The sequence below is a fragment of the Podarcis pityusensis genome, assembly GCF_964106645.2.
Source record: "Podarcis pityusensis genome assembly, chromosome: 6".
In the NCBI taxonomy this organism is placed as follows: Eukaryota; Metazoa; Chordata; class Lepidosauria; order Squamata; family Lacertidae; genus Podarcis; species Podarcis pityusensis.
This window is the reverse complement of record NC_138030.1, coordinates 28,078,189-28,090,625: the sequence shown is the minus strand read 5'-3', so window position 1 is coordinate 28,090,625 and position 12,437 is coordinate 28,078,189. Positions and strand designations below refer to the sequence as shown.

Sequence of the window (12,437 nt, the reverse complement as noted above, 5' to 3'; positions counted from 1 at the left end):
GCTGGATCACATAAGGCCATCTTGACCCAACTGTGCACATGGCGAGAGCCAAAAGAAAATCACATATGAAGAATTCAGCTTCAACATCACTGGATGTGTGAATTGCTACAAGTACTGCAGGGAGCTTAAAAACAGATTCTGGGCATTTGCATTCTCCAGCTCTATTGGTTTATGGAGGCTTTCCTGTTAGGATTAATAACAAAGTTGTTGGGCTTGCTTTTTGGGGGTGGGGTCAAAGTTGTTGAGCTTTTTTCAGGAACATCTCCCCCCAGGCATTTTGCTGATTCAGCAAAAATCCGCCCAGACGCAATTGCTGAGCAATTCCAGGATGTCTCTAGGAAAAGCCAGACATATGGCAGCCCTACCCACCCCTGAAATTGGCTCAGGGTGGTTGGGAGAACCCCCAGAACAGCTTAAATGCTTGCAGATGAAATGTTCATCATTGCACAACAGAGAATTCCACCCTTAGAATCCACATTTTGGGGGTGAGCACTCAAATTTCCCTTTTCAAATACCCCATACACCTGTGCGTGAAAATCAGTGCCTGCCCTGAGCCATCGCTGTAATACTGTAGACTTCCTCCCATGCTGTCATTCTTTGGAATTTACTGTCACAGGATATGATGCTGAGCGATACAAGAACTGCTTTCAGAAAAGGACTATAGGCTGAAGCCTATAGTCATATGTCATTAAGCCTATGTCATAACCAGAGCAGACTCACTGAAATTAGTGGACATTACATGACTAACAAAAAAATCAATTGATTCCAATGGTTATACTCTGGATGCAACCCTATATATTCACAGAATATTGACAAAGTCGTCTGCTTAAAAGTGGCCTTAAATAGGTGAATGTTTAAGATGACAATGTGAAATGATAGCAATATCATAAAGAAAAACAAGGCAACCATTGCAGATTTTATTAAGAAAATTTGTTTTAAGACACTATGACAGGCACAAGATTCAAAAATTAGGCCCAAGTAGACATTCACCACTGGCAACTTTGGAGAACTGGCTGCCCCAACCCCTGGCTCCAGGCTTATAATTTTGTTATACACAAAATAAATTGCTTCTAGACGTTGCCTCTCTGGACACATTCAGGTCCTTTCTTACTACGTAGACTATATATGCAAAGTGGGATCATGTTACATTACCCAAAAGCTAGATCTGGACCAGCATCTGTGATCCGAGAGATCCAGTGAGCAGATGCAAGCAAATCCTGCATTTTTGTTTCAGGTCAACCCCAGCTAAGTTCCAGTTATCTAGGCATGATGTAGCAGCTAGGTAAAAAGTCTGCTGTGCAGTGTGGCCTGTACTTTACAACCGCTAGGGAAGGATCACTCCAGGTACCTGAAGATGCAAAGGAGCCGCCCCTGGAAACACAGACCTGAAGATAAGTGAATTTGAAGACTCCTCGTAGACCTTCCAGCATGGCAACCGCTCTGCTGAGGAGCCGTCTGCACAGTTGTTTGAGAAAAAAGTGCTTGGGGAAAGCCATGGGGACTTCACACTAAAAAAGAAATATGGGCTGAGGTGTGAGTGGGGAGAGCAAAATGTGACAATGTAGAACCGCTATTAAATGCTTATATAAAAAGTGACTGGGGTGGAGCCGTCTGTTGAATCCCAGCAGGGAAGCAAGTACTTTGAAAGATTTACGTCCCTGTGTCTTGATCTTTGGGGCCCTGCTAGCTGCTCAGTATCTGTAATGATCTGGTTTGAAGGGGCCGTCTTTGGGTATTCCGAGGTACTTCGCCTGCTTATCGGTCAGCTTTGTTAGCTTCACGCCAAGTTTATCCAGGTGAGCAGCAGCCACAGCTTCATCCAGCTGAAAGAAAGAAAGAAAGGGGAGGGAATAGTTTAAAGGATGTAAAAGACTAAGCTGTACTACTATGGAGATGAGGAGGCTGCCTTATTTTGCATCAGACTATAGGTCCATTTAGGGACATGGGTGGCGCTGTGGGTTAAACCACAGAGCCTAGGACTTGTCGATCAGAAGGTCAGTGGTTTGAATCCCCACGACCGGGTGAGCTCCCGTTGCTCGGTCCCTGCTCCTGCCAACCTAGCAGTTCGAAAGCACGTCAAGTACAAGTACCACTCCGGTGGGAAGGTAAACGGCGTTTCCGTGCGCTGCTCTGGTTTGCCAGAAGCGGCTTGGTCATGCTGGCCACATGACCCGGAAGCTGTCTGCGGATAAACGCCGGCTCCCTTGGCCAGTAAAGCGAGATGAGTGCCGCAATCCCAGAGTCGGTCACGACTGGACCTAATGGTCAGGGGTCCCTTTACCTTTACCTTATAGGTCCATTTAGCTCCATATTGCTTACATTGACTGCCAGCAGCATACAAACACCCACACACCCAATGAGGCATATGGCCCCATCCCCTGGCAAGGACAGGCAATGAGCCAAGGCTGTGCACACTGTGCAGTTGCCAAAATTTTCTTCAGCACCCCAAGATTGTTGTAATGCTGGCACATAGTGACTCCAGGTTCATCGGGGAAGCGTCCTCAACAGCAAAATTTATTTGGGACTCATATTTCCTAGGGGACTAGTCTAAACGGAAAAGCTCTTCCAGCAAGTATGTGCGTCAGCTGGTTGTGCACAGGTTTATGTTATTTACCAAAGGGAAAATCTTTTCTAATCACTTCTGGCTGAATTTCAAAGACGTCTAAGCCTAGGCCAAGCACCAAACAACTACCATCTTGTCAAAATCACAGGCTTGTTTTAGAAAATTGAGGCCAGACGACTCTTTTTGTTTTTAGTAATTTATTACATCTCTCAAACCCGCATCCTCTTTCAGAACAAAGAAATTCACTGATAATTAATAATTCACTCATAATTAAGGATAAACCCAGGGAAATAAAATGGCAAAAAGGACAAAGACAGGATGGACACTTGGACAATTAGGAACAGATTGTGACTGCCTTTGCTCAGATGTTCAAGAAGTTGTATATACCCCTTTATCCATCATGCCTATACAAAAGAACAAGCTACAACTGGGCTCCAGAAGGAACAACAAAGAATGAGGACAAACTCCCATTTCTCCTTTGATTACATATGAAACACTTCTGTGCACCAACTCCTTTGAAAAGTAAGGGTTTGGGGACAAATTGATGTTTTCCAGGAATGCAAGGCAACACCAAAGCAGAAAATAAAACTCACAAGACCCTTGAGCAATGGTTCTTGACCCGTGACACGCAAGATTAATCTATATAAAGAAGTATTCTTTGCAGAAGTTGAAAACATATTCAAATACGATCTAGCGCACAGGTTAGCTCATTGATACTGTACAAAGTATGAGGCTTTTCTAGACTAGGGGTAGCCAATATGGCGCTCCCATCATTCCATGCTATTATGGTCAATGGTCCAGAATGATGGGAGCCAAGGTCCAACAACAGCTGGAGGAAGCATTGATGGCAATCATTACATTGCACAATTAAGAGCAGTTGTTGCAAGGACCTGAGGGCTGGGGAATCCCTAGTTCAAACCATATCACAGCCATAAACTCACTGACATTCAAATCAAGGGGCATAGGAAGCTGCCTTCAGTCAGCGCAGACCTTTCATCAGTCTACTCTGACTGGCAGCAGCTTTCCAGAGTCTCAAGTCAGCTTATCTCCTCCTCTTCCCCAACAAAAACTACTTTTATACCAATTTCATCCAAAGAAACACAGGACCTAAGTCTGAACACTCACCTTCTTTGGGAGAATATGGACTCCTACTGCGTACTTGTCAGGATGTGTCCAGAGCTCTATCTGTGCCAGAACCTGGTTGGTGAAGGAGTTGCTCATAACAAAGCTGGGGTGGCCCATGGCACACCCCAAGTTCACCAGCCGGCCTTCTGCTAGAAGTATGATGTGGCGGCCATTTTTTAGCGTGTAGCGGTCCACCTGAATAGAAAAAAAAGACCCAGTGAGAGCTAAGGAGTGAGTCAGGGAAAGACACAGAGGCATTATTACAAAGCTCTGCTAGGCTGCCAGGTATGGGGAATGATGAAGAAGAAGAAGAAGAGTTTGGATTTGATATCCCGCTTTATCACTACCCGAAGGAGTCCAAAAGCGGCTAACATTCTCCTTTCCCTTCCTCCCCCACAACAAACACTCTGTGAGGTGAGTGGGGCTGAGAGACTTCAAAGAGGTGTGACTAGCCCAAGGTCATCCAGCAGCTGCATGTGGTGGAGCGGAGACCCAAACCCGGTTCACCAGATTATGAGTCTACCGCTCTTAACCACTACACCACATTGGCTCTCACTGATGCACATGAGGAGGAAGAGGATAACATCTGGGGGCGGGGCGGTAAAAACCTTGGGATCAAAAGCTTTAATCCTTAGTTCATCAACCACCGCAGAACAGGCAGAAAATGATTAACTGATCCTGATATGAAAGAACACTGGAAGCCACCATCTAGTTGCCTGAAACCCTGAAGAGCCACTGCCAGACAGTGTAGGCTCTACAGACTGGCAATGGTTCTCTGGGCTTTCAGACAGCAGGCATCCCCAACCCTATCTGGAAATGTCAGGGATTGAACCCGGAACCTCCTGAATGCAGAGTCGATGGTTGACCCCAAGCTACAGCCCTTCTCCAGTCTTCTTCACTGTATTATCTACACAATCAGTATATTAAAATGTAACCCAACAAATGCTAAGAACCATGTGCCTTATTAAGTGGCAGTACAGTTCCTAGACAAATGGCTTTTCAGAATGCACCAGTCTGCCAAACCTTTCTTGGCTGAGAACAACAAACTCCGGATTAAAGGAATCAAGGCCATAATCTTTACAGCGCTACCTCAGGTTAAGTACTCAATTCGTTCCGGAGGTCCATTCTTAATATGAAACTGTTCTTAACCTGAAGCACCACTTTAGCTAATGGGACCTCCTGCTGCCGTTGCGCCGCCGCTGCACGATTTCTGTTGTCATCCTGAAGCAAACTTCTTAACCCAAGGTACTGTTTCTGGGTTAGCGGAGTCTGTAACCTGAAGCGTATGTAACCTGAAGCGTATGTAACCCGAGGTACCACTGTATATGTGCTTTCTTGATTTGTGCACTACTGAACACTGTGGAATTTAGCATGCATAAGGATTGCCCTGCACGACAAAGCAGAAGCTTTTTCACAGCAGGTTGTGTTCTAAAAAGGAAGGCACTACTCCCCAAGGCACTACTCCCCACACCCATGTGTGGGGCTACATGGGTCTTTTCACAGACCCAGTGAAAAAATAATATGTGGCCAATGAAGTACAACAGTATTTTGTGCCGCAATTGAGTGCTTTAGAAGGTATTCATCCTGTGGATGTCTGTTGATCCTGTGGACAACAGACATCTCAAGTCATGGTGTTATGAGGCAACAGCCTCAATGTCAGCAGCTGCCATTTTCCAGTGAAACAAGAAAACCAAAACTGCAGGAAAGAGATGGAGTGAGAAAAAAGGTCTAGGAGCTGACACAACCGAAGGAAGCAAAAGAGCCACAGCTATCTGGGCACTGAATATCCAGTCTGCAAACTATCCTCAATGAAACCAGTTTGCCTTTTGCAAATTAACAGATTAATTCAATCCCGACTAGAACTAGGCTATGATGAATGGGTGATTGAGGAAACCCACAAAGCCCTATTCAAACCTCCAGAGGCATAGGCACAACAGAGAGAAACGATACTTAAGCTCCTGCCCTAGAAAGTGAAAGAAAGATGATTCTCTCATTGGAAAGGAACACACAGCACTCATGACGATCATGAGGTATTCATCTTTTTAAGAGCTTGCACCAGACACTCTGGACCGGATATTGGACTTAAGAAGCAGTACGGCAGCACTAGAGAAGGCAAGTGAGGATTCCCATTTATGCGTCGAATGTACTAGAAAATACAGGTTTAGGGACCCTCCAGATGACCTGCTTAATTGAACATTCATCTCAATTTGCTAACACAGAGGTTAGATTTATATCAGGTCTTTATTGATCCTCTTTATTCATTCCTATTTGTTTGCAGGGTCATTATTTGACAATAAGCATCCATCCAGATTTGCTTGAGGGGTGTTTATATGTCTTCCCATTACTGATTCACCCAGTCCACACTTTCAGAGCATTTCCCCATCATGTTCCAAACCACAAGGCATCCAATTCTTTTTTTAAAGTGTATTTCCTTGGGTGACAGAGCCCTTTAGTTGTGCAAGACTGGAGAAGGCTGGTCCAAAGGCTGGGTGGAGAGGGAGAACAGTTTGGTATTTTAAGCATATTGGGTTCAGGTGAAGTTTGTAAGCTGGAGAAAAGGGAAGAATTATCAGCTGATGATTCATTAGAAATGGGGCAAAAACTGATACATCAAGGTTCCATGTTTGCTGAATGCTAAAATGGAGAATATGCAGAATTGGGAGGAAGACTGGATAAAGAGGTGATAGCAAAGGAGATATTTGGAACCACAGTGCATCTATGTAAGTGTGTCTACTAGAGACATTTCTTTTAAAATTATGAGCAGATGGTATACCATGCTGGAACTAATTAAAAATATACAAAAAAAAAATGAGAAATAGTAAATGTGAAGAACAAGGAAATTATTTTCACATGATGTGGTCATATAAATATATACAAGAGTTCTGGGGAGAATGTTTTTTGATCAAAACTGAACAGATGACAGGTTATATTGTGTTTCTTGATTTACAATTTACCCTATTAAATAAAGATCTATCATAAATGGTACAAAACTATGCTTATTTCATTGTAAAAGAAAATTGCTCATTGTACCTTTGTTTTATGTATTTGTATGTAATTTACGCTGGGTTGTGCCTCCCTGGGGAGAGCATTCCACAAACAGGGAGTCAGCACGGAAAAAGGCCATTTTTGGGTTGCCACCCTCCAGACCTCTCATTTAGGGCCTCAGAGGATGATTGCAGGGTCTAGGTAGGTTCATATAGGGAGATGTGGTCCTTGAGGTATTATAGGTCAAAACCAGCAGTTTGAAATGAGCCTAGAAACTAATTGGCAGCCAGTGCAGGATTGATGTAATATGCTAACTTCCCCTTCCTCTCCTAGCATGCCCCGCTAAATGTGTTCTGCAAGTTACCCCAACCTTCCAGGGCAGAAATGGGGAAGGGGACAGGAGTTCAGTTGCAAAAGCAGAAACCATAGCACTAGCAGAAGTACCTCACTGGATGCCGCCCTTAGAATTCCCAAGCAACATGAGGTTTGAGGGTGCTAATATAATAAATATATGAAATAAATAATAATAATATATGCATACACACACACAGGTATGCACACATCCTAGGAGAGCGTGCTTACCTGGCTCTTAAGGGTTAGCTGATACAATAAAGAGAACCACCTGTCTAGACTCCATCTGGAATGTCCCGTCAGCAACACACATATGGATGTGTTGGATTCAATGTCAAAAAAACCTCAGTATAAATGTTCTTGATGACTAGCAGCCTATGCTTCAGTAAAATGTGCATGTGCACGCATGAAAAGGGAGTTGAAAACAGTTTGCAGAGGTTATCTTTGAAGGAGATCACTCAAAAGCCTGGTTCTAACAGAATAAGGTCTTTCCTTAGGAATTCCATTATGATGGTTCCAATCCCATATGCCTCACGCTCAGATCCAATTACTCTTCTGACAAGTATTCTTGCTTAGGTTGCATACTGTGGCTTTTAAGAAAGGGGGGTTGTTTTTTATGTTAGATGGCACGATGTGGAAGGAGTGTTTTCTGATGTTGCCACACTAAAAGATGTATCATATTCTTAGCACCTGGAATATTTCAGAACTAGTTAGCACGTTGCCTTGGAAAAATGTTCCATATATTCCCTTCAGAAAAGAAAAAGAGAGGATGACAATGTGTTTCTGAAAAGCTCCAGGCCTCCAGCCACCTTTGAGTAAATGGAAACCAGTAGCTGAACACACGAGGAAAGGGGCAAGAGGGAAATGTGGACTTGCCATTGACAGGATACACTAACCATGACTGCAGATCTGTGGTAGAAAATCATGACACAACCCAGAGCAGTTGCGGCACAAAGTGAGAGTTTTGCCAGGCTGGTTTCTAATATACATTTAATACAAGCCAGGCCTGCCAAAGCAGTTAAAATGGGACCATGTCTAATCCTAAAAGGCTGAGGTCATTTTACTGAAGGTGTGCAGATTAAGAACATCAGCCTGAAGAGTGCAAGAGGAACAAAACTTCACCTTTCATCCTGTTATGCATTCAGGATGGGCAATTGAGCCATTCCAGCCACCAGGTCTGGTTTCAGAGAAGTGTCTGAGAAAGGTACCTGCCGGGGACCCGAGTCTCCTGTTTTAATTTGTGTGTGTGTGTGTGTGTGTGTGTGTGTGCGCGCGCGCGCGTGCGCATTTAATGGGTTTCTTCTATAACATGATTTTATTTTTCAATGTTTATATTTTAATCTTCCAATCTAATTGTAGATTTTAATAATGGAACTTCGTGTAATTGGTTTTATACTTCTAAGCTGCTCAGAAGTCTACTCTGACATTAAGCAGTATATAAATTAATTTAAAAGTACACCATGAGTTTCTAGTGTTTGACCAGAAACAGGGATAACCTCATTATACTTTATGTGTGTAACAAAATATGTTAGACAGCTCTCCCTTCTGTCTCAAAAAGTGTCTGCATGAACTCGCAAGGTTCTAAAATGTTATTCACAGTTTTTCGTCAGTGAAAAGAAATAAATTTCCATAGTTCCAAAGCTATAATTGCTGCTTTTTACATTCCCTCCTATAACTAATGCCTTCTGGCTCCCAGAATTGGTCCAAAACAGGGGCAGGGTCACATTCCCTTCTGATCATCCATTTATGGGCCACATGTCTGTGGTAGGCAGGTCTAGAGACAAAATAGGCCCAGCCGTGAATTGTAAATTTTACCTTTGTAGAGTAAGGTAGCTTCTATACACAAACCTAACTCTATTCAGGCAAGCAACAGGCATGATCAGAGTTCAAAGACATATTCCAGCCCAGCAAAAACACCCAAGGAGGGTACAAAGCAGACTGGGGGGGGGTGATCTGGGGAGAAACCAGAGGGCAAGACAGAGAAGCCTTGTGGGCTGCATTCAACACCTGGAGCCTGAGGTCTTCAACCCAGCCTGTAACTTTTAACGATTTAGATCAGGAACTGTGTAATGCTGCCTATCTCCCCTGTGGTGATAAGGGGGTAGAAGAGAGTATTGAATGGTTTCTTTAAATTTGAAGGTTCATTATTGTTCCACAAGTGTATTTCTTTAAGGGCCAGAGCAATAACGTGACCTAGTTTTACAGCTGTGAAGCAGTATAGCAGATGCTGTTAAGTTATGTTACTTAAGCTGTTGGGTACAGTATATAAAGAGCAGCACCTAGCTCTCTCAGTACCCCGGGGGATGGGTTATGCTTATTGATATATTTAGTGTAAAAGGAGTTTTTGTTTTTGTTATTAAAACCTAGCAAAAGTTATTTTTGCATTCCTTGTAATGTGTGGTCTCCCCAGCATGCCTTCTGCAGCACAACTAATCTGCAAATAGCCAACAGAGAGTTCAGCTTGTTTAAGAACCATACCTGTGTAAAGCTCTCCGGTGATCTGCCCAAACCCACAATATGTGCCTTGGCACTGCAACCCAACTGCGCATTCTGCTAAAAGTCTCTGTACAGGCCCAGCCCTTGTGAAAATAAGGTACTTTCTTGTCTTTGGTCTGCACCCCCCTCATCCCTTGCTCACCACATGTCCCAAAGAGGAGGGATGCACAGGGCACACCTCAGCAGTGTTCACCAGAAACAAGCTGTCAAAAGATGCGGTCCCCTTCTCCAATTCTGGAGTAGCCGCCACACTCTCCCCATGGCACTTTATCCTCCCAAGAATGAGTTCCATGTAGATGGGATCTTTTGTGTTCTAAGTTAGCTCTCACTCACCTGGGGTTTAATGTTCACAGTTTTCACGCTGTTCTCATTTAGCCACTTCACATCAATTTCCACATCGAAGTGTCCAATGTTGCATATGATGGCATCATCTTTCATCTGCTCAAAATGCCTGGAAGGGGGAGAAAAACAGCTCTTTGTGGAGAAGGTAATTCATTGTGTCCTGCACCCAAGGAACTGAACACTGCTTGAAGATGGCCACAGATCACAGTTGGGAAGGGTCTCATCCCAGTAACTAAGTCCTTTGACCACCAGATGCTACATAGCTAAAAAGATCTGCTGAAAACGACAAGGATGTAAGGTAGCCTTCAGCAACCTGACTTTGCTTGATGGAGTTGTGGTCTAGAAGGCACCAGGCTGGCAAAAGCGGATGTCTTATGCATTCCCTCGGCCCAAGGACTGGTCCATGCAGTATACAGACCAATACAAATCCCAAGAATTTCACTTATTTTTTCAGCTGCCCACGTCACACTAGGAGGCACTTTTGTGCTTTCCTGTCACTCCCAACAGAAAGCATCCAAAATCCAGCATATTAAAAATGGAACTGGGAAGATGGTCTAACTCCACCATCACATTCTAATGCACCTTTGCTAATCTTGCTACAATCTACTGTAAAGCCCATCTACCTTGGTTGTCACGGCCTGACCCAATTACCTCCTTGCAGCCTGTGAAAGCAGTAAAATTCTCAGCTCTGTTCTGGTTCATAATCAGCTACCAATCAGTTAGTAGGGTTCAGCAGATTTGGTTACAGGCTTATTATAGAACAGGGATGGGGAAACTGCAGCCCTCAAGATGTTGTTTGAATCCGACTTCCATTATCCCTTGCTATTGGCCACGCTGGCTGGGGATGATGGGAATTTGAATCTCAACAACCTCTGGAGTATCACAGATTCTGTCCCTGTCGCAGAATCAAGAATAGAAAGGATGGAATGCAGATTTAAACTCCACATGCTGTTATATCTTCTATGAACCAAAATACTCCAGAGATATCCAGAAGAACTGGGGCCTGGCCAGATTAAATTGTTTTAACAGCTGAACGGGCTCTGATGCATTGCAGGAACAGTCAGTATTCTGCCCCCCAGGAGCTCTTAGACTACAACTCCCATCATCCTTTGCCATGCTGATAGGGCTGATAGAAGTTAATAGTCCTATATCTGCAGAACACAAATTCTAGAGGGGTACGCCATTTTAATTGTGTTCCACATGCAGAAGATGACATTGGGAGCAAGATAATAGCAAGACCATCACAAAAGTTGCTTCAATGTACCATGTGTTGCTTAATTGTGCATTGAATAGAAAATGACTCTGTATGTGTATTGCTAAAGGGAACATTGGGGGATTTCCGCTGATATACCTAGAGAGCTGCTTGAGGACCATGTGGTGCTTAACCTTAGATCACATGAGTAAGGTATTGAGTTGCAAATCGGCATTTTGAGGGAGTCCTTTGTTCCTCAGCGCCTATAAAGGAAAGACATGCTTATGTCTCTCCTGGAAAGAAAACAGCCTCAGGCTAGAATGCAGGCTGATGGAGTCTGTAGGAGAGACAGAGCTCTGTTTGTCAGCTCCAATTATAAATAGTATTTTATATTTATAAGAAGCTGAACCTGTGCTTTGACAAGCACATGATTTTATGCAACCATTTGAATGTATCGCTTATTTGTTTTGTGTCTGTTTGAAGAAAGTTCTGTTAGCAAAAGTTTGGAACAATATTTATGGTTTGGACAATTTTTATTCTGAGGAGTCAGTTTTTATTCATCCTATTTTTCCAAGCTGTGGAATAGTAATATCTGCAATACCATCTTCCACAATCCCTGTTTCCCAACACACACAGGGACAGCAGTCACTAGCTAAAAAGTATGCAGTACCTCCCATGCACAATTTCTGAGCATCCAGTGGTGGTAACAAATATGTTGCCCTCTTTGCAAGCTTCTTCCATTGTTGTAACTTCATAACCTGGAAATAAGGAGAAGGGAAAGGATACATTGAACTGTAACTGTGGGCCTCTTCACACCTTACGCGTTAGAGTTTTACACATACACCTACAAACGTGAAAAAATGAATGCAGCAAACATGCGTATTATAAGACTGAAAGAGGGAAAGAGATTCTGGCTTCCCCTGTGTAATGTACAAAAAGGCCCTGTAGATCAACAGGTGACCCACCTTCCATCTTGCCTTTTCTGATCCAGAATGTATCTGTTCTCTTTCACTATTAGACCATGGGGGATGGTTGCCTTAAACAAGGTGTAAAAAGGTAAAGGACTCCTGATCTCACTTTACTGGCTGAGGGAGCAGACGTTTGTCTGCAAACAGTTTTTCTGGGTCATGTGGCCAGCATGACTAAGCTGCTTCTAGTGCAGCGGAACACCGAAACCAGAGCAGTGCACGCAAACACCGTTTACCTTCCTGCTGGAGTGGTACCTATTTATCTACTTGCACTTTGACGTGCTTTTGAACTGCTAGGTAGGCAGGAGCTGGGACCAAGCAACAGGAGCTCACCCCATTGCGGGGATTCGAACCGCTGACCTTCTGATTGGCAAGCCCAAGAGGCTCAGTGGTTTAGACCACAGTGCCACCCGCA

At 43.7% G+C, this 12,437-nt stretch overlaps 1 protein-coding gene across 1 annotated transcript in view; it reads right to left on the bottom strand.

The window, feature by feature from the left end:
* Positions 1–887: 887 nt before the first annotated feature.
* AHCY (adenosylhomocysteinase) overlaps positions 888–12,437 on the bottom strand; it is a 28,196-nt gene continuing 16,646 nt past the window's right edge. Inside the window, exons 7-10 of the mRNA XM_081009270.1 lie at positions 11,725–11,812; positions 9,854–9,971; positions 3,689–3,883; positions 888–1,823 (exon numbers count right to left, since the gene is read on the bottom strand). Of these exons, the coding sequence (XP_080865396.1) occupies positions 1,692–1,823; positions 3,689–3,883; positions 9,854–9,971; positions 11,725–11,812 (533 nt within the window). The 3' untranslated portion in view covers positions 888–1,691. The remainder of the gene's footprint in view (positions 1,824–3,688; positions 3,884–9,853; positions 9,972–11,724; positions 11,813–12,437) is intronic.